Consider the following 21,874-nt stretch of genomic DNA (forward strand, 5'->3'; position numbering starts at 1 on the left):
CCTTCCTGACAGTTGAGGGGTAATAACTGTTCCTGAACTTGGTGGTGTGGGACCTAAGGCTCCTGTACCTCCTTCCTGATGGTTGAGGGGGTAATAACTGTTTCTGAACCTGGTGGTGTGGGACCTGAGGCTCCTGTACCTCCTTCCTGATGGTTGAGGGGTAATAACTGCTCCTGAACCTGGTGGTGTGGGTCCTGAGGATCCTAAACCTCCTTCCTGATGGTTGAGGGGTAATAACTTTTCCTGAACCTGGTGGTGTGGGACCTGAGGCTCCTGTACCTCCTTCCTGATGGTTGACGGGTAATAACTGCTCCTGAACCTGGTGGTGTGGGTCCTGAGGATCCTAAACCTCCTTCCTGATGGTTGAGGGGTAATAACTTTTCCTGAACCTGGTGGTGTGGGTCTTGCACTTCACTCTGTGGTTGGATGTTTCAACGTGCATGTGACAAATAAAGCTCATCTCTACCTTGTGTAGAACATACACCAAGTCAGGGCATAGACCATAAGATACAGGAGAAGAATTAGGCCATTTGGCCGATCGAGTCTGCTCCACCAATTCATCAAAGCTGATCCATTTTCCCTCTCATCCCCAATCTCCTGACTTCTCCCCATATCCCTTCATACCCTGCCCAATCAATAATTTATCAAACTCTGTCTTAAATGTACCCAATGACCTGGCCTCCACAGCTACCTATGGCAACATATTCCAAAGATTCACCACTCTCTCGCTAAAGAAATTCCTCCTCATTTCTGTTCTAAACAGACACCCCTCTATTCTGAGGTTGTGTCTTCTGGTTGCAGATTCCCCCACCTTCGGAAACATGCTCTCCACGTCCACTCTATCAAGGCCTTTCACCATTTGATAGGTTTCAATGAGGTCACTCCCTCATTCTCCTGGCGTTCCAGTGAATATAGGCCCAGAGCCATCAAACGCTCCTCATATGACAAGCATTTCAATTCCGGAACCAATTTTGTGAACCTTCTCTGAACCTTCTCTGCACCCTCTCCAGTTTCGTCACCTCCTTTCTCAGATAAGGGGCCCAAAACTACTCTCAGTTCTCCAAGTGAGGCCTCACCAGAGCCTTATAAAGCCTCAGCATTACATCCTTGTTTTTATATTCTGGTCCCCAGGAAATGAATGCTAACATCACTTTTGTCTTCCTCACCACTGACTCAACCTGCACATTAACCTTTAGGGGATCCTGCACAAGGATTCCCAAATCCCTTTGCACCTCAAATTTTTTGTATTTTCTCTCCATTTAGAAAATAGTCAACCCTTTTATTTCTTCTCCCATATACTTCCATACACTTCCCAACACTGTATTCCATCTGCCATCTCTTTGCCCATTCTCCTAATCTAAGTCTTTCTGTGGCCTCTCTACTTCCTCAAAACTGCCTGCTCTTTCACCTCTTTGTATCATCCATAAACTTTGCAAAACAGGCATCAGTTCTGTTATCCAAGTCATTGACATATAATGTAAAAAATTAGTGGTCCCTGTGGGACTCCACTAGTCACCGGCAACCAACCAGAAAAGGCTCTCATTATTCCCACTCTTTACCTCCTGATAAGTAACCACTGCTCTATCCACGTTAGTATCTTTCCCGTAATACCATGAGCTCTTAACTTGTTAAAGAGTCTCATGTGTGGCACTTTGTCGAAGACTTTCTTCAGTACTTAACATCAACCGATTCTCCTCTATCTATCCTGTTTGTTATTTCTTCAAACAGATTTGTCAGATTTGGGGAAACCATGCTGGCTATGACCTATTTAATCAGGTGCCTCCAAGTACCTCAAAACCACATCCTTAACAATCAACTCCAGCATCTTCCCAGCCACTGAAGTCAGACTAACTGGCCTATAACTCCATTTCTTCTGCCTCTCTCCCTTCTTGAAGAGTGGAGTGACATTTGCAATTTTCCAGTCTTTTGGATACGTTCCAGAATCTAGTGGTTCTTGAAAGGTCATTACTCATGCCTCCAAAATCTCTTCAGTCACCTCTTACAGAACCCTGGGGTGTACACCAGGTGACTTGTCTACCTTCAGACCTTCCAGTTTCCGAAGAATCTTCTCCCTAGGTTTGGTAACTTTACACACTTCTGCCCCCGAAACTCTCCAGCTTCTAGCATAATTCTAGTGACTTCCACTGTGAAGACTGATGCAAAGTACTTAATCAGTTCATCTGCCATTTCCTTGTCCCCCATTGCTACCTCTCCAGCATTGTTTTCCTACAGTCCGATATCCACTCTCACCTCTCTTTTACACTTCATGTAGCTGAAGAAACTTTTGGTATCCTCTTTAATATTATTGGCTGCCCACCACCCTGCGACCAGACATTGTCCTCGTGTCTGAGTCTACTAAGCAAGTGGTGCTGCTGGAGCTGACAGTCCCATGGGAAGATCGCTTGGAAGAGGCCTTTGAAAGGAAGCTCTCCGAGTACACAGGACTGGTCAGCAACTGTCAGCAGGCTGGATGGAGAGCGAGGTGTCTCCCAGTGGAGGTTGGTTGTAGGGGATTCGTAGCCCGTTCCTTAGTTAGAGCCTTCAGCATCTTGGGCATCGAGGGAGAGAGGAAGAGGAGAGCCATCCGCAGTGCCACCGATGCGGCAGAGAGGGCCTCAAGATGGCTGTGGCTCAAAAGAGGGGAGCCATGGAGTCATAAGTAGCTAGCCATCTGGACACAAGCTGGGGTCTGATCAGCCCCGGCTGGGTCACCTGGAGGAGGTTGTATGATGTTAAAAGACCCGAAACACCCGATGATTCCAGGAACATCACTGAAGATGTGTCCAGAAGCAACAATAGATGTATGTACACAGAATTCCATCTTTTCTTTCATAATGACTTTTTTTTAATTGCTTTCGGTTGGTTTTTAAAAGCTTCCCAATTCTCTAACTTCCAACTAATTTTTGCTCTATACTATGCCCTCTCTTTGGCTTTTATCTTGGCTTTATCTTCTCTTGTTAGCCAAGGTTGTGTTACCTTCCTCTTTGGGATGTATATATCCTGCGCCTTCCAAATTGCTTCCAGAAATTTCAGCCATTGCTGCTCAGCTGTCATCCCTACCAGTGTTCTTTTCCAAATAATTCTAGCCAGCTTCTCTCTAGTGCCTCTGTAATTCCTTTTACTACACTTGATACATCTGACTTTTAGCTTCTCCTTCTCAAATTTACAGGTGAATTCGATCATATTATGATTACTTACCCCTAAGGGTTCCTTTACCTTAAGCTCTCTGATCAATTCCAGTTCATTGCACAATACCCAGTCCGGAATAGCTGATCCTCGAGTGGGCTCAACCATGAGCTGCTCTAAAATTCCATCTATAGGTCCTCTAGAAATTACCCTCCTGTAATCCAGTACCAACCTGATTTTCCCAATCTACCTGCATATTGAAATCCCCCATGACTATTGTAACATTGCCCTTTTGCCATGTGTTTTCTACCTCCTGTTGTAGACAACATCCTTACTACTGTTTGGGGGTCTGTATAAAACTCCCATCAGGACCTTTTTTTTTTACCCTTGGCTCTATCCAGAATGATTCATTGCCTTCCGACCCTCTGTCACCTCTTCCTGATGACTTGATTTCATTTTTTACCAACAGAACCACACCACCCTCTCTGCCTACCTGCCTGTCATTTCAATGCAATGGCATCCTTGGACATTAAGCTCCCAGATATAATAGAAACATAGAAAATAGGGGCAGGAGTAGGCCATTTGGCCCTTCGAGCCTGCACCACCATTCAGTATGATCATGGCTGATCATCCAACTCAGAACCCTATACCTGCCTTCCCTCCATACCCCCTGATCCCCGTAGCCACAAAGGCCATATCTAACTCCCTCTTAAATATAGCCAATGAACTGGCCTCAACTGTTTCCTGTGGCAGAGAATTCCACAGATTCACCACTCTCTGTGTGAAGAAGTTTTTCCTCATCTCGGTCCTAAAAGGCTTCCCCTTTATCCTCAAACTGTGACCCCTTGTTCTGGACTTCCCCAACATCGGGAACAATCTTCCTGCATCTAGCCTGTCGAATCCCTTTAGGATTTTATACGTTTCAATCAGATCGCCCCTCAATCTTCTAAATTCCAACGAGTACAAGCCCAATTCATCCAGTCTTTCTTCATATGAAAGTCCTGCCATCCCAGGAATCAATCTGGTGAACCTTCTTTGTACTCCCTCTATGGCAAGAATGTCTTTCCTCAGATTAGGGGACCAAAACTGCACACAATACTCCAGGTGTGGTCTCACCAAGGCCTTGTACAACTGCAGTAGTACCTCCCTGCTCCTGTACTCGAATTCTCTCGCTATAAATGCCAGCATACCATTCGCCTTTTTCACTGCCTGCTGTACCTGCATGCCCACTTTCAATGACTGGTCTATAATGACACCCAGGTCTCGTTGCACCTCCCCTTTTCCTAATCGGCCACCATTCAGATAATAATCTGTTTTCCTATTTTCTTCCTCCAACCATGACTCTGTGATGCCTACAGCATCATAGATGTCAATCTGTAACTGTGCTACAAGTTCATCACCCTTATTGCGTATACTGCGCGCATTCTAATGCAGCGCCTTCAGTCCTGTGTTCACCCTTTCCGATTTTGATGTTGCAGCTCATCCTGTTGACTGCCATTTTGTCCTGTCGTCAGCCTCTCCTTGCTCAGACTCTCACTGCACACTGCCTCTTGTCTGCAAACCAGCGAGTTCACCCTCAGCACCGTCTCTCCGGTTCCCAACCCCCTGCCAAGTTTGTTCGAACCCTCCGGAACACCTTTAGCAAGCCTGCCCGCAGGGATATTTGGTCACCCTCGGGTTCGGGTGTAACCTGTCCCTTCTGCACAGGTTGTTCTTTTTCCCCGGAAGAGGTCCCGATCATCCCTAAATCTGAACCGCTGCTCCCCTACCCCACTGCACCAGTTCCTCAGCCATGCCTTCAGCTGCCAAATCATTCTATTCTTACCCTCACTGGCATTTCCAGAGATTGCTACCCCGCAGGTGCTGTTTCTCAGCTTTCTACCTCGCTCCCTAAAATCTCCCTTCAGGGCTTCCTCAGCTTCTCTGCCTGTGCCAATGGTGCCAGTGTGCACCAAGACTTCTGGCTGCTCACCCTCCCTCTTGAGAATGCTGTGGACCCGATCCGAGACATCCCCGACCCTGGCACCTGGGAGGCAGCGTGCCATCTGGTTGCCATATCATGCCCACGGAATCTCATCTCTGTTCCTCTGACTGGGGAATCTCCTGTCACCTCTGCAGTCCTCTTCACTTCTCTGCTGTTCAGAGCCACGGCACCAGACTCAATGCCAGAGACATAGCATCTGCTTCAGTTCAGGAATGAAACCTCCCAGCCTTCAATGGACACACCTGTGTGTGACTCCAGGCCGACCCTTGGGGGTGCCAGTCATTCGTACCGTGTTTTGAAATCAGCATGCAAGCCAAATGAAAGCAGCCTGCCCAGCATTATCCTCCGGTGTGACTTTTTATTGTGAAACTTTGTCCAGATGTTGTAGTTAACCACGGAAGGGGAACAGTCTTGCCAGTATCGGCACGCAACACTGGAAAACAAGAAGAGGCCCCTCGACCCCTCATGCCTCCTCATGGTTCTCAATCCCTGATCGTTCAGTAATTGGTTTATCAGTCAGATCTTCTGGTTTCTTCTGTGTAACGACGGCAGAATCAAAATATTTGTTCACCCTTTCCATTTCCCAATTCCCCTGGCCAATTCTCTGAAGAGCCAGTCTTTTCCCAAGTTGTTCACTTGACAATGTTAAGCTTTGTATTCGTCAACTTTCATCATCATCATCAGGTGCCGTGCCCAGTTTGAGCTTTGACTGCCATGGCCCACACACTCCTGTTTCGGGTCAAGTGGATCAATTCATTGGTATTCATTTCCAGTTCTCTGGCTGCTGTCTCCATCATCACTTGTCTTTGCCTTCCTCTTGCTTTCTTCCCTTCAATCTTTCCCATAATTACCGTGCATTCTAACTCCTCTTTCCTAATCATATGTCCAAGGAAGTTACATTGCCTTTTCATGATCTCATACATTATTTCTCTTTTTGTGCCTTGCTCTGTTCATGACATCCTCATTAGTTATTCATTTTGTCCATGATATCCTTTACATCCTCCTCAAAAACCACATCTCTGCTGCTTCAATTCATTTCCCCATGTTACTAGATATTGTCCAACATTCTGAGCCATATTATATAACTGGATAAACGTAACATTTCAGTACTCTGAGGCGGGTTGTCATGCCTAGTTTAGTGTTTGTCAGTATACTCTTCATTCTCGTAAAGGTGTCTTTTGCCATCCCTATTCTTCTTTTGATGTCCATGTCGCACCTGCCATCTGATGTCACCCAGCTTCCTAAGTAGCAAAAGTCCTGTACTTGTTTTATGTCTTCCCCATTTATTCTCTGCCTGTAGATAGGTTTCTCCTTCTTTTTGGATATCACCGTACATTCTGTCTTTTTGCAATTGTCCACTTTAACAAATTTTTACGCTTTTTTTTAATTTCTCGCCCCTTTGTTCTCATACTCATCCATCCCCCACATGTCTCTGGTTTGTCATCTTGCAGTTCTTGATTCAGGATCAGAATCTGGTTTAATATCACCGGCCTATGTTGTGAAATTTGTTGTTATGGGGCAGTAGTACATTGCAATACATAGTAATAAATTGTAAATTACCGTAAGGATATGTGTATTAAACAAGTAGTGAGGTATGTTCATGGGTTCACTGTCTATTCAGAAATCTGATGGCGGAGGGGAAGGAGCTGTTCCTGAGACGTTGAGTGTGTGTCTTCACCTCCTCCCTGATGGTGGTGGTGTTCTGGTTGACGGGGGTTTTTAATGACAGAAAACTGCCTTTTTGAGGTGGCCTGGATGGTGCCCAGATTAAGCAGCAATTTTTTTCAGCCTATTTCGATCCTGTGGATTGACCGCACCAACCCCCCTGCCCCCCGCAACCCATACCAGTCAGTGATGCAACCAGTTAGAATGCTCTCCACAGTACATCAGCAGAAACTTGCGAGCGTCTTTGATGACATACCAGGTCTCCTCAAACTCCGAATGAACTTGCTTGAGTCTGGCTATTTGATGGGTTGATTGTTGTCAGAGCTGGCATTTTGAATAACGCAACCACAACCTTTCTGTTCTCCCTCTTCCCTTTCTTCGTTTTCTGCTTCTGGTAACACTCAGCAGTCAGCTCTAAGCGACCAGTTTCACGCTTCATTCCTGACTCCCGAACCTGCGGATCGCAAAATCACCGCGATCCAACAGCGCTTACTTAAGCCCATCGCCCCTGCTAGGCTAGACTTTCAAATTGTCCCCCAGGTGTGCAGCCCAACTTCGAAGATCCTTCCTCTCCCAAGGATGAGACTTATGGATCATCTGTTGGCATTTCTGTAGCTTCTCCAGGTGTGTAGCCCGTCTTTGAGATCCTCCTTCTCCCAGGGATGAGATCTGTGGATCTTCTGTTGGTGTTTCTCTAGCTCCCCAGTAGTCCATCATCCAAGATCCTTCTTCTCCCAGAGACGAGATCTGTGGATCTCCTGTTGGTGTTTCTATAGCCGCCCCCCCCCCCCAGGTGTGTAGCCCGTCTTTGAGATTCTCCTTCTCCCAGGGATGAGATCTGTGGATCTTCTATTGGCCTTTCTGTAGCTCCTCGAGTGAAGCCCATCTTCGAAGATCCTTCTCCTTCCAGAGATGAGATCTGTGGATCTTCTGTTGGCATTTCTGTAACTCCCCCCGGTGTGTAGCCCGTCTTTGAGTTCCTTCTTCTCCCAGAGATGAGATCTGTGGATCTTCTGTTGGCGTTTCTGTAGCTCCTCGGGTGCAGCCCATCTCTGGAGCTCCTGTTGGTGTTTCTGTGGCGCTGTTTTTTTATGTGATGGGTTGCTAGCCCTATGCCCAACCCTCCTCCTTTCACAGCCAGGCTTGGGACCCGCCATGGCGGAGTTAGGATCCGACAGTGGTGCGAGCTGGCATAGTTTCTATTTCATCCCATCCCGACTGTCCTCAGCTGTGTGAAGTGTTTCACACTCGGTTCACTGCTGGGATTGAGTCTCACGGGTTTGCCATGGCCCAGGGGGTGTGGAGGTGATTCCTGGCCATCTCTGAGGGAGCATGTCTCCTGGAACTGCTGCGGATAACCATTCTCCTCTGTTGTTTGGTGTTTTCCAGTCGGTTATGCGGCAGTCCTTGCCCAGCTGCCTGGCCAGACGTCATCAAGCTGCCCTACTTCCACACCATGAAACCCAAGAAACAGTATCGGCGGCGGCTCCGTGAAGAATTTGCATTGTAAGTTCCGTTGGCGGCGGGAACGTGCGAATCGGTGGTGGGGTGCGTCTTGAAAATGCCCCGGGATATTTGATGGGACCATGTAGAGGGCGTTTTCTTTGAGTCCATTCAGCCCATCGAGTCTGCTCTGCCGTACCATCATGGCTGATTTAATATCCCTCTCAAACCCATTCTCCTGCCTTCTCCCAGTAACATCCAATGCCCTGCCTAAACCGCCACTTCAAATATACCCAACTTGGCATGCACAGCCGTCCGTGGCAAAGAATTCCACAGATTTGCCATTCTGAGGCAGTGTCCTCTGGTCCTAGACTCCCCCGACTATGGGAAACATCCTCTCCACATCCACTCTATCTGTGTCCTCTGGTCCTAGACTCCCCCACAATAGGAAACATCCTCTCCACATCCACTCTATCTGTGTCCTCTGGTCCTAGACTCCCCCGACTATGGGAAACATCCTCTCCAAATCCACTCTATCTGTGTCCTCTGGTCCTAGACTCCCCCACAATAGGAAACATCCTCTCCGCATCCACTCTATCTGTGTCCTCTGGTCCTAGACTCCCCACTACAGGAAACATCCTCTCCACATCCACTCTATCTGTGTCCTGTGGTCCTAGACTCCCCCACTATAGGGAAACATCCACTCCACATCCACTCTATCTGTGTCCTCTGGACCTAGACTCCCCCACTATAGGGAAACATCCTCTCCACATCCACTCTATCTGTGTCCTCTGGTCCTAGACTCCCCCACTACAGGAAACATCCTCTCCACATCCACTCTATCTGTGTCCTGTGGTCCTAGACTCCCCCACTATAGGGAAACATCCTCTCCACATCCACTCCATCTGTGTCCTCTGGACCTAGACTCCCCCACTATAGGGAAACATCCTCTCCACATCCACTCTATCTGTGCCCTCTGGTCCTAGACTCCCCCACTATAGGAAACATCCTCTCCGCGTTCACTCTATCTGTGTCTTCTGGTCCTAGACTCCCCCACTACAGGAAACATCCTCTCCACATCCACTCTATCTGTGCCCTCTGGTCCTAGACTCCCCCACTACAGGAAACATCCTCTCCACATCCACTCTATCTGTATCCTCTGGTCCTAGACTCCCCCACTATAGGAAACATCCTCTCCACATCCACTCTATCTGTGTCCTCTGGTCCTAGACTCCCCCCACTATAGGAAACATCGTCTCCACATCCACTCTGTCTGTGTCCTCTGGTCCTAGACTCCCCCACTACAGGAAACATCCTCTCCACATCCACTCTATCTGTGTCCTCTGGTCCTAGACTCCCCCACTACAGGAAACATCCTCTCCACATCCACTCTATCTGTGTCCTCTGGTCCTAGACTCCCCCACTACAGGAAACATCCTCTCCACATCCACTCTATCTGTGCCCTCTGGTGCTAGACTCCCCCCACTATAGGAAACATCCTCTCCACATCCACTCTATCTGTGTCCTCTGGTCCTAGACTCCCCCACTACAGGAAACATCCTCTCCACATCCGCTCTATCTGTGCCCTCTGGTCCTAGATCCCCCACTATAGGAAACATCCTCTCCACATCCACTATATCTGTGTTCTCTGGTCCTAGACTCCCCCACTATAGGGAACATCCTCTCCACATCCACTCTATCTGTGTCCTCTGGTCCTAGACTCCCCCACTATAGGAGACATCCTCTCCACATCCACTCTATCTGTGCCCTCTGGTCCTAGACTCACCCACTATAGGAAACATCCTCTCCACATCCACTCTATCTGTGTCCTCTGGTCCTAGATCCCCCACTATAGGAAACATCCTCTCCACATCCACTCTATCTGTGTCCTCTGGTCCTAGACTCCCCCCAATATAGGAAACATCCTCTCCACATGCACTCTATCTGTGCCCTCTGGTCCTAGACTCACCCACTATAGGAAACATCCTCTCCACATCCACTCTATCTGTGTCCTCTGGTCCTAGACTCACCCACTATAGGAAACGTCCTCTCCACATCCACTCTATCTGTGTCCTCTGGTCCTAGACTGCCCCACTATGGGAAACATCCTCTCCACATCCATTCTTTCTGTGTCCTCTGGTCCTAGACTCCCCCACTATAGGAAACATCCTCTCCACATCCACTCTATCTGTGCCCTCTGGTCCTAGACTCCCCCCACTATAGGAAACATCGTCTCCACATCCACTCTATCTGTGTCCTCTGGTCCTAGACTGCCCCACTATGGGAAACATCCTCTCCACATCCATTCTTTCTGTGTCCTCTGGTCCTAGACTCCCCCACTATAGGAAACATCCTCTCCACATCCACTCTATCTGTGTCCTCTGGTCCTAGACTCCCCCCACTATAGGAAACATCGTCTCCACATCCACTCTGTCTGTGTCCTCTGGTCCTAGACTCCCCCACTACAGGAAACATCCTCTCCACATCCACTCTATCTGTGTCCTCTGGTCCTAGACTCCCCCACTACAGGAAACATCCTCTCCACATCCACTCTATCTGTGTCCTCTGGTCCTAGACTCCCCCACTACAGGAAACATCCTCTCCACATCCACTCTATCTGTGCCCTCTGGTGCTAGACTCCCCCCACTATAGGAAACATCCTCTCCACATCCACTCTATCTGTGTCCTCTGGTCCTAGACTCCCCCACTACAGGAAACATCCTCTCCACATCCGCTCTATCTGTGCCCTCTGGTCCTAGATCCCCCACTATAGGAAACATCCTCTCCACATCCACTATATCTGTGTTCTCTGGTCCTAGACTCCCCCACTATAGGGAACATCCTCTCCACATCCACTCTATCTGTGTCCTCTGGTCCTAGACTCCCCCACTATAGGAGACATCCTCTCCACATCCACTCTATCTGTGTCCTCTGGTCCTAGATCCCCCACTATAGGAAACATCCTCTCCACATCCACTCTATCTGTGTCCTCTGGTCCTAGACTCCCCCCAATATAGGAAACATCCTCTCCACATGCACTCTATCTGTGTCCTCTGGTCCTAGATCCCCCACTATAGGAAACATCCTCTCCACATCCACTCTATCTGTGTCCTCTGGTCCTAGACTCCCCCAGTACAGGAAACATCCTCTCCACATCCACTCTATCTGTGTCCTGTGGTCCTAGACTCCCCCACTATAGGGAAACATCCTCTCCATATCCACTCTATCTGTGTCCTCTGGTCCTAGACTCCCCCACTATAGGGAAACATCCTCTCCACATCCACTCTATCTGTGCCCTCTGGTCCTAGACTCCCCCACTATAGGAAACATCCTCTCCACATCCACTCTATCTGTGCCCTCTGGTCCTAGACTCCCCCACTATAGGGAAACATCCTCTCCACATCCACTCTTTCTGTGTCCTCTGGTCCTAGACTCCCCCCACTATAGGAAACATCCTCTCCACATCCACTCTATGTGTCCTCTGGTCCTAGACTCCCCCACTATAGGAAACATCCTCTCCACATCCACTCTATCTGTGTCCTCTGGTCCTAGATCCCCCACTATAGGAAACATCCTCTCCACATCCACTCTATCTGTGTCCTCTGGTCCTAGACTCCCCCAGTACAGGAAACATCCTCTCCACATCCACTCTATCTGTGTCCTGTGGTCCTAGACTCCCCCACTATAGGGAAACATCCTCTCCATATCCACTCTATCTGTGTCCTCTGGTCCTAGACTCCCCCACTATAGGGAAACATCCTCTCCACATCCACTCTATCTGTGCCCTCTGGTCCTAGACTCCCCCACTATAGGGAAACATCCTCTCCACATCCACTCTATCTGTGCCCTCTGGTCCTAGACTCACCCACTATAGGAAACATCCTCTCCACATCCACTCTATCTGTGTCCTCTGGTCCTAGACTGCCCCACTATGGGAAACATCCTCTCCACATCCATTCTTTCTGTGTCCTCTGGTCCTAGACTCCCCCACTATAGGAAACATCCTCTCCACATCCACTCTTTCTGTGTCCTCTGGTCCTAGACTCCCCCCACTATAGGAAACATCCTCTCCACATCCACTCTATGTGTCCTCTGGTCCTAGACTCCCCCACTATAGGAAACATCCTCTCCACATCCACTCTATCTGTGCCCTCTGGTCCTAGACTCACCCACTATAGGAAACATCCTCTCCACATCCACTCTATCTGTGTCCTCTGGTCCTAGACTGCCCCACTATGGGAAACATCCTCTCCACATCCATTCTTTCTGTGTCCTCTGGTCCTAGACTCCCCCACTATAGGAAACATCCTCTCCACATCCACTCTTTCTGTGTCCTCTGGTCCTAGACTCCCCCCACTATAGGAAACATCCTCTCCACATCCACTCTATGTGTCCTCTGGTCCTAGACTCCCCCACTATAGGAAACATCCTCTCCACATCCACTCTATCTGTGTCCTCTGGTCCTAGATCCCCCACTATAGGAAACATCCTCTCCACATCCACTCTATCTGTGTCCTCTGGTCCTAGACTCCCCCAGTACAGGAAACATCCTCTCCACATCCACTCTATCTGTGTCCTGTGGTCCTAGACTCCCCCACTATAGGGAAACATCCTCTCCATATCCACTCTATCTGTGTCCTCTGGTCCTAGACTCCCCCACTATAGGGAAACATCCTCTCCACATCCACTCTATCTGTGCCCTCTGGTCCTAGACTCCCCCACTATAGGGAAACATCCTCTCCACATCCACTCTATCTGTGCCCTCTGGTCCTAGACTCACCCACTATAGGAAACATCCTCTCCACATCCACTCTATCTGTGTCCTCTGGTCCTAGACTGCCCCACTATGGGAAACATCCTCTCCACATCCATTCTTTCTGTGTCCTCTGGTCCTAGACTCCCCCACTATAGGAAACATCCTCTCCACATCCACTCTTTCTGTGTCCTCTGGTCCTAGACTCCCCCCACTATAGGAAACATCCTCTCCACATCCACTCTATGTGTCCTCTGGTCCTAGACTCCCCCACTATAGGAAACATCCTCTCCACATCCACTCTATCTGTGTCCTCTGGTCCTAGACTCCCCCAGTGTGGGAAATATTCTCTCTATGTCCACTCTATCTTGTCCTTTCAATATTCGACAAGTTTCAATGAGATCCACCCCCCATTCTTCTAAACTCCGGTGAGTCCAGGCCCACGGCCGTCAAACGCTCCTCATACGTTAACCCTTTCATACGTGGAATCTATTCTCATGAGCCTCCTCTGGATCCTCTCCAGTGTCTGCACATCCTTCCTTTGACAAGGGGCTGAAAATGCTCACTGCTCTCAGCTGCACTAACCTGGCCTGGAAAAGGAACAGGTCATTCAACCCTTTAATATAATTCCATCATTTCAGGAAATCTGTGTTCTTCATCCTTAACGCCATCAGAAACTGACCCCTGCTGCTCAGGGAATGTGATACAAATTCAAACAGTGCTCTTCATGGGCAACTACTCACTGACTTCCTGCTCCTTTCTCGGTTTCTGACCCCCCCCCCCCGCCAGGTCCCAAAGTTTCGGGGTGACGGGGTGGAGACACGTCCCTACCAAAGGAGGTGTAATGTAGGTCACCCATGGGCAGGGTGCAGCACCTGTGAATTCGCGGGAGCAGGTGGCGGACGGTCGTATGAGTAGCCGGTGCACATCACAAGTCCTGGTGATGGGACGGCGGCTGAAGAGTATTGATAAATTGACCTTTGCTTGGTGTTAGCCGAGCCCTGGTGGACGGCCCTTCATTGTCCGTTGTCTCGTCTTTTGGGGATGGAACCCCCCCGGGGGGGGCGCGCGCTCTCTGCGTTGTGAAGCAGTATGTATTGTTCCTGTGCCTCTGTAAGCTGGGCCCAGGTTCCCCACCGTGTGTGTGTCTCTTCTGTCTGTCAGGTTGACAATGTGGCAACGTGCTGTTTAAGGACGCAAGAAATAGGAGCAGGAGTCGGCCATTCGGCCCATCGAGTCTGCTCCGTTATTCAATAAGATCGTGGCTGATCTGACCATGGACTCATCTCCACCCACCTGCCTTTTCCCCAGAACACTCAATTCCCCAACTTTGCAAAAATCTATCCAACCTTGTCTTAAGTATAATTACTGAGGTAAATATCCACTGCTTCATTGGGCAGAGAATTCCACAGATTCACCACTCTCTGGGAAAAGCAGTTCCTCCTCATCTCCGTCCTAAATCTACTCCCCTGAATCTTGAGGCCGTGTCCCCTCGTCCTACCAGTGGAAACAACCTTCCTGCCTCTGCCTCATCTATCCCTTTCATAATTTTACGTGTTCCCGTAAGATCTCCTCTCGTCCTTTCTGCAGTATCCCGCTCCCTGCCCTGGACCTGCTGGACAACATGCTGACACTGGACCCCAGCAAGCGCTACACCGCCGAGCAAACCCTCCAGAGCGACTTTCTCAAGAACGTCGACCCCACAAAGATGCCTCCTCCTGAGTAAGTATGGCGGCCCACTGCGTGAGCACGGGCACACCGGCATTCCGCGGTTCTCCGTACGGTTTCTTCCTCCTGTAGTGTGACCCTTCCCTTCTCCCGGCATTGTACTTGACGCGAAGCAGCTCTGTCTGCGGCGGCGGCTGTCAGCACGCAACTAACCGGCGGATAGCCTGCGACGGCGCTGGGGGGAGCTCGGAGACCAACAGAACTGAACAAATGCTGCCCCGCCCAGCTCAACAGCGACAGCAGCACACCCTCACATCAAACCAGGTCAGGTTTAATTGTCACTCAGACCGTACGTGGAGACAGCCAAATGAGGCACTGTCCCCCAGTAAGTTCCTCCAGCAACGTAGTGCCCATTTAACTCGGCCAGCCGTGGGACGCAACACCCAGACTGCTGCCCGATCGGCAGGCCAGTTCTCCGTTAATACTGCCGCGGGAAGTCCCCCCGGTATCACTCCTCTCCCAGTACTTCTTCCCTATTCCCCAACGTAGTGCCCATTTAACTCGGCCAGCCGTGGGACGCAACACCCAGACTGCTGCCCGATCGGCAGGTCAGTTCTCCGTTAATACTGCCGCGGGAAGTCCCCCCGGTATCACTCCTCTCCCAGTACTTCCCTATTCCCCAACGTAGTGCCCATTTAACTCGGCCAGCCGTGGGACACAACACCCAGACTGCTGCCCGATCAGCAGGCCAGTTCTCCGTTAATACTGCCGCGGGAAGTACAGCCCTTCCTTCACCACCCGTCCCCCCGGTATCACTCCTCTTCCAGCACTTCCCCATTCTGCGATAACACACAGTTCTGCTCCCGATGGTGTGGGGCTGTCTCAGTCAGTGATCTGCCTGGTTGTACGGACACTCAGTTCTGTCCCCGATGGTGTTAGGCTCCCTCGCTCGCTGCCCTGCCCGGTCGTACAGACACTCAGTTCTGTCCCTGATGGTGTGAGTCTCCCTCGCTCGCTGTCCTGCCTGGTCATACAGACACTCAGTTCTGTCCCCGATGCTGTGGGGCTCCCTCAGTCACTGCCCTGCCCGGTCGTATGGACACTCAGTTCTGTCCCCGATGCTGTGAGGCTCCCTCGGACACTCTCCTGCCTGGTCGTACGGACACTCAGTTCTGCTCCTGATGCTGTGAGGCTCCCTCGGTCACTGCCCTACCCAGTCATACGGACACTCAGTTCTGTCCCCGATGGTGTTAGGCTCCCTCGGTCACTGCCCTGCCTGGTTGTACGGACACTCAGTTCTGTCCCCGATGGTGTTAGGCTCCCTCGGTCACTGTCCTACCTGGTCGTACGGACACTCAGTTCTGTACCCGATAGTGTTAGGCTCCCTCGCTCGCTGTCCTGCCTGGTCGTACGGACACACAGTTCTGTCCCCGATGGTGTTAGGCTCCCTCGCTCGCTGTCCTGCCTGGTCGTACGGACACTCAGTTCTGTCCCCGATGGTGTTAGGCTCCCTCGGTCACTGCCCTGCCTGGTCGTACGGACACTCAGTTCTGTCCCCGATGGTGTTAGGCTCCCTCGCTCGCTGTCCTGCCTGGTCGTACGGACACTCAGTTCTGTCCCCGATGGTGTTAGGCTCCCTCGGTCACTGCCCTGCCTGGTCGTACGGACACTCAGTTCTGTTCTCGATGGTGTTAGGCTCCCTCGCTCGCTGTCCTGCCTGGTCGTACGGACACTCAGTTCTGTCCCTGATAGTGTGAGGCTCCCTCGCTCGCTGTCCTGCCTGGTCGTACGGACACTCAGTTCTGTCCCCGATGGTGTTAGGCTCCCTTGCTCACTGTCCTGCCTGGTCGTACGGACACTCAGTTCTGTCCCCGATGGTGTTAGGCTCCCTCGGTCACTGCCCTGCCTGGTCGTACGGACACTCAGTTCTGTCCCCGATGGTGTTAGGCTCCCTCGGTCACTGCCCTGCCTGGTCGTACGGACACTCAGTTCTGTCTCCGATGGTGTTAGGCTCCCTCGGTCACTGCCCTGCCTGGTTGTACGGACACTCAGTTCTGTCCCCGATGGTGTTAGGCTCCCTCGGTCACTGCCCTGCCTGGTCGTACGGACACTCAGTTCTGTCCCCGATAGTGTTAGGCTCCCTCGCTCGCTGCCCTGCCTGGTCGTACGGACACTCAGTTCTGTCCCCGATGGTGTTAGGCTCCCTCGCTCGCTGCCCTGCCTGGTCGTACGGACACTCAGTTCTGTCCCTGATAGTGTGAGGCTCCCTCGCTCGCTGTCCTGCCTGGTCGTATGGACACTCAGTTCTGTCCCCGATGGTGTTAGGCTCCCTCGCTCGCTGCCCTGCCTGGTCGTACGGACACTCAGTTCTGTCCCTGATAGTGTGAGGCTCCCTCGCTCGCTGTCCTGCCTGGTCGTATGGACACTCAGTTCTGTCCCCGATGGTGTTAGGCTCCCTCGGTCACTGCCCTGCCTGGTCGTACGGACACTCAGTTCTGTCCCCGATGGTGTTAGGCTCCCTCGGTCACTGCCCTGCCTGGTCGTATGGACACTCAGTTCTGTCCCCGATGGTGTTAGGCTCCCTCGCTCGCTGTCCTGCCTGGCAGGCTGACAGCAGATCGAATACTGGGACTGATGAGCGGGCCAGTGCGTCGGCATTTGATTTAGGGCGTACGTGAGACGAGCAGGAAGCTGCCGGTTTAAATACTCTGCGCCACCCGTTCGGCGTGAGACGAGTCAGCCCGCCATGGCCCAGTTTTAGCATCTTCCTTGCCGCCTGCCTTCCAGCCTCCCCCACTGGCAGGATTGCCACGAGCTGTGGAGCAAGAAACGCCGGCGGCAGAAGCAAGCCGGAATCGTCGAGGACCCGCCAGTGCCGAAGGCACCGCGCAAAGACACCGCGACCAGCACCGACGACAGTCGCAACAGCACGCCGCAGAGCGTGGCCCCGGCAGCGGGGAAAGCTCCAAGCAGCAGCAGCACCGACGTGGCCGGTGAGTGGACAGAGACGGGGTAGTGGGACACTGACGTGGCCGGTGAGTGGACAGAGACGGGGTGGTGGGAACACGTGGCCGGTGAGTGGACAGAGACGGGGTGGTGGGAACACGTGGGTGGTGAGTGGGGGGTAGTGGGACACTGACGTGGCCGGTGAGTGGACAGAGACGGGGTGGTGGGAACACGTGGGTGGTGAGTGGACAGAGACGGGGTGGTGGGAACATGTGGGTGGTGAGTGGACAGAGACGGGGTGGTGGGAACACGTGGGTGGTGAATGGACAGAGACGGGGTGGTGGGAACACGTGGGTGGTGAGTGGACAGAGACGGGGTAGTGGGAACACGTGGACAGAGAGCCGGGGGTAGTGGGAACACGTGGACAGAGAGCGGGGTCTAGTGGGAACACGTGGACAGAGAGCGGGGGGTAGTGGGACACTGACGTGGCCGGTGAGTGGACAGAGACGGGGTGGTGGGAACACGTGGGTGGTGAGTGGACAGAGACGGGGTGGTGGGACGGTGATGTGGACGGTGAGTGGATAGAGAGCGGGGCGTAGTGGGAACATGTGGACGGAGACGGGGTAGTGGGAACACGTGGACAGAAACGGGGGTGGGAACACTGACGTGGACGGTGAGTGGACAGAGACGGGGTGGTGGGAACACGTGGACAGAGAGCCGGGGGTAGTGGGAACACGTGGACAGAGAGCGGGGTCTAGTGGGAACACGTGGACAGAGAGCGGGGGGTAGTGGGACACTGATGTGGTCGGTGAGTGGACAGAGAGCCGGGGGTAGTGGGAACACGTGGACAGAGAGCGGGGTCTAGTGGGAACACGTGGACAGAGAGCGGGGGCTAGTGGGAACACGTGGACAGAGAGCGGGGCGTAGTGGGAACACGTGGACAGAGAGCGGGGGCTAGTGGGAACACGTGGACAGAGAGCGGGGGGTAGTGGGAACACGTGGACAGAGAGCGGGGGGTAGTGGGAACACGTGGACAGAGAGCCGGGGTTAGTGGGAACACGTGGACAGAGAGTGGACGGAGAGCCAGGGGTAGTGGGAACACGTGGACAGAGAGCGGGGCGTAGTGGGAACACGTGGCCGGTGAGTGGACTGAGAGCGGGGTGTAGTGGGAACACGTGGACAGAGAGCGGGGTCTAGTGGGAACACGTGGACAGAGAGCGGGGGGTAGTGGGAACACGTGGACAGAGAGCGGAGGGTAGTGGGAACACGTGGACAGAGAGCCGGGGTTAGTGGGAACACGTGGACAGAGAGTGGACGGAGAGCCGGGGGTAGTGGGAACACGTGGACAGAGAGCGGGGGGTAGTGGGACACTGACGTGGTCGGTGAGTGGACAGGGAGCCGGGGGTAGTGGGAACACGTGGACAGAGAGCGGGGCGTAGTGGGAACACGTGGCCGGTGAGTGGACAGAGAGCGGGGGGTAGTGGGACACTGACGTGGTCGGTGAGTGGACAGAGAGCCGGGGGTAGTGGGAACACGTGGACAGAGAGCGGGGCGTAGTGGGAACACGTGGACAGAGAGCCGGGGGTAGTGGGAACACGTGGACAGAGAGCGGGGCGTAGTGGGAACATGTGGACAGAGAGCCGGGGGTAGTGGGAACACGTGGACAGAGAGCCGGGGGTAGTGGGAACACGTGGACAGAGAGCGGGGCGTAGTGGGAGCACGTGGACAGAGAGCCAGGGGTAGTGGGAACACGTGGCCGGTGAGCCGGGGGTAGTGGGAACACGTGGACAGAGAGCGGGGCGTAGTGGGAACACGTGGCCGGTGAGTGGACAGAGAGCGGGGGGTAGTGGGACACTGACGTGGTCGGTGAGTGGACAGAGAGCCGGGGGTAGTGGGAACACGTGGACAGAGAGCGGGGCGTAGTGGGAACACGTGGACAGAGAGCCGGGGGTAGTGGGAACACGTGGACAGAGAGCGGGGCGTAGTGGGAACACGTGGACAGAGAGCCGGGGGTAGTGGGAACACGTGGACAGAGAGCCGGGGGTAGTGGGAACACGTGGACAGAGAGCGGGGTCTAGTGGGTACACGTAGACAGAGAGCCGGGGGTAGTGGGAACACGTGGACAGAGAGCCGGGGGTAGTGGGAACACGTGGCTGGTGAGCCGGGGGTAGTGGGAACACGTGGACAGAGAGTGGGGTCTAGTGGGAACACGTGGACAGAGAGCGGGGTGTAGTGGGAACACATGGACAGAGAGCGGGGGGTAGTGGGAACACGTGGCCGGTGAGTGGACAGAGAGCGGGGCGTAGTGGGAACACGCGGCCGGTGAGTGGACAGAGAGCGGGGGGTAGTGGGACACTGACGTGGTCGGTGAGTGGATAGAGAGCCGGGGGTAGTGGGAACACGTGGACAGAGAGCCGGGGGTAGTGGGAACACGTGGACAGAGAGCGGGGCGTAGTGGGAACACGTGGACAGAGAGCCGGGGGTAGTGGGAACACGTGGACAGAGAGCGGGGTCTAGTGGGAACACGTGGACAGAGAGCGGGGTCTAGTGGGAACACGTGGACAGAGAGCCGGGGGTAGTGGGAACACGTGGACAGAGAGCGGGGTCTAGTGGGTACACGTAGACAGAGAGCCGGGGGTAGTGGGAACACGTGGACAGAGAGCCGGGGGTAGTGGGAACACGTGGCTGGTGAGCCGGGGGTAGTGGGAACACGTGGACAGAGAGCGGGGTCTAGTGGGAACACGTGGACAGAGAGCGGGGGGTAGTGGGAACACGTGGACAGAGAGCGGGGCGTAGTGGGAACACGCGGCCGGTGAGTGGACAGAGAGCGGGGGGTAGTGGGACACTGACGTGGTCGGTGAGTGGACAGAGAGCCGGGGGTAGTGGGAACACGTGGACAGAGAGCGGGGCGTAGTGGGAACACGTGGACAGAGAGCCGGGGGTAGTGGGAACACGTGGACAGAGAGCGGGGCGTAGTGGGAACACGTGGACAGAGAGCCGGGGGTAGTGGGAACACGTGGACAGAGAGCGGGGCGTAGTGGGAGCACGTGGACAGAGAGCCGGGGGTAGTGGGAACACGTGGCCGGTGAGCCGGGGGTAGTGGGAACACGTGGACAGAGAGCGGTATCTAGTGGGAACACGTGGACAGAGCGGGGGGTAATGGGAACACGTGGACAGAGAGCGGGGCGTAGTGGGAACACGTGGACAGAGAGCCGGGGGTAGTGGGAACACGTGGACAGAGAGCGGGGGGTAGTGGGAACACGTGGCTGGTGAGCCGGGGGTAGTGGGAACACGTGGACAGAGAGCGGGGCATAGTGGGAACACGTGGACAGAGGGCGGGGGGTAGTGGGAACACGTGGACAGAGAGCGGGGCGTAGTGGGAACACATGGACAGAGAGCGGGGCGTAGTGGGAACACGTGGACAGAGAGCCGGGGGTAGTGGGACACTGACGTAGACAGAGAGCCGGGGGTAGTGGGAACACGTAGACAGAGAGCCGGGGGTAGTGGGAAGACGTGGACAGAGAGCCGGGGGTAGTGGGAACACGTAGACAGAGAGCCGGGGGTAGTGGGAACACGTGGACAGAGAGCCGGGGGTAGTGGGAACACTTGGACAGAGAGCCGGGGGTAGTGGGAACACGTGGACAGAGAGCGGGGCGTAGTGGGAACACGTGGACAGAGAGTGGACAGAGAGCCGGGGGTAGTGGGACACTGACATGGACGGTGAGTGGACAGAGACGGGGGGTAGTGGGAACACGTGGACAGAGACGGGGGGTGGGGACACTGATGTGGACAGAGACGGGGGGTAGGGACACTGACGTGGACAGAGAGCGGGGGGTAGTGGGAACGCGTGGACAGAGAACGGGTCAGTGGGAACACGTGGACAGAGAGCAGGGGGTAGTGGGAACGCGTGGACAGAGAGCCGGGGGTAGTGGGAACACGTGGACAGAGAGCGGGGCGTAGTGGGAACACGTGGACAGAGAGTGGACAGAGAGCCGGGGTTAGTGGGAACACGTAGACAGAGAGCCGGGGGTAGTGGGAACACGTGGACAGAGAGCCGGGGGTAGTGGGAACACGTGGACAGAGAGCGGGGGGTAGTGGGAACACGTAGACAGAGAGCCGGGGGTAGTGGGAACACGTAGACAGAGAGCCGGGGGTAGTGGGAACACGTAGACAGAGAGCCGGGGGTAGTGGGAAGACGTGGACAGAGAGCGGGGTGTAGTGGGAACACGTGGACAGAGAGCGGGGTTTAGTGGGAACACGTAGACAGAGAGCCGGGGGTAGTGGGAACA

General features: G+C 53.5%; 1 protein-coding gene across 1 annotated transcript in view; it reads left to right on the top strand.

The window, feature by feature from the left end:
* cdk12 (cyclin dependent kinase 12) overlaps positions 1 to 21,874 on the top strand; it is a 117,382-nt gene that overhangs the window by 66,949 nt on the left and 28,559 nt on the right. The window contains exons 10-12 of the mRNA XM_063037623.1: positions 8,165 to 8,281; positions 14,562 to 14,693; positions 17,427 to 17,632. Coding sequence (XP_062893693.1) covers positions 8,165 to 8,281; positions 14,562 to 14,693; positions 17,427 to 17,632 — 455 coding nt within the window. The remainder of the gene's footprint in view (positions 1 to 8,164; positions 8,282 to 14,561; positions 14,694 to 17,426; positions 17,633 to 21,874) is intronic.

This window comes from Mobula hypostoma, chromosome X1 (genome assembly GCF_963921235.1).
Source record: "Mobula hypostoma chromosome X1, sMobHyp1.1, whole genome shotgun sequence".
Lineage (NCBI taxonomy): Eukaryota > Metazoa > Chordata > Chondrichthyes > Myliobatiformes > Myliobatidae > Mobula > Mobula hypostoma.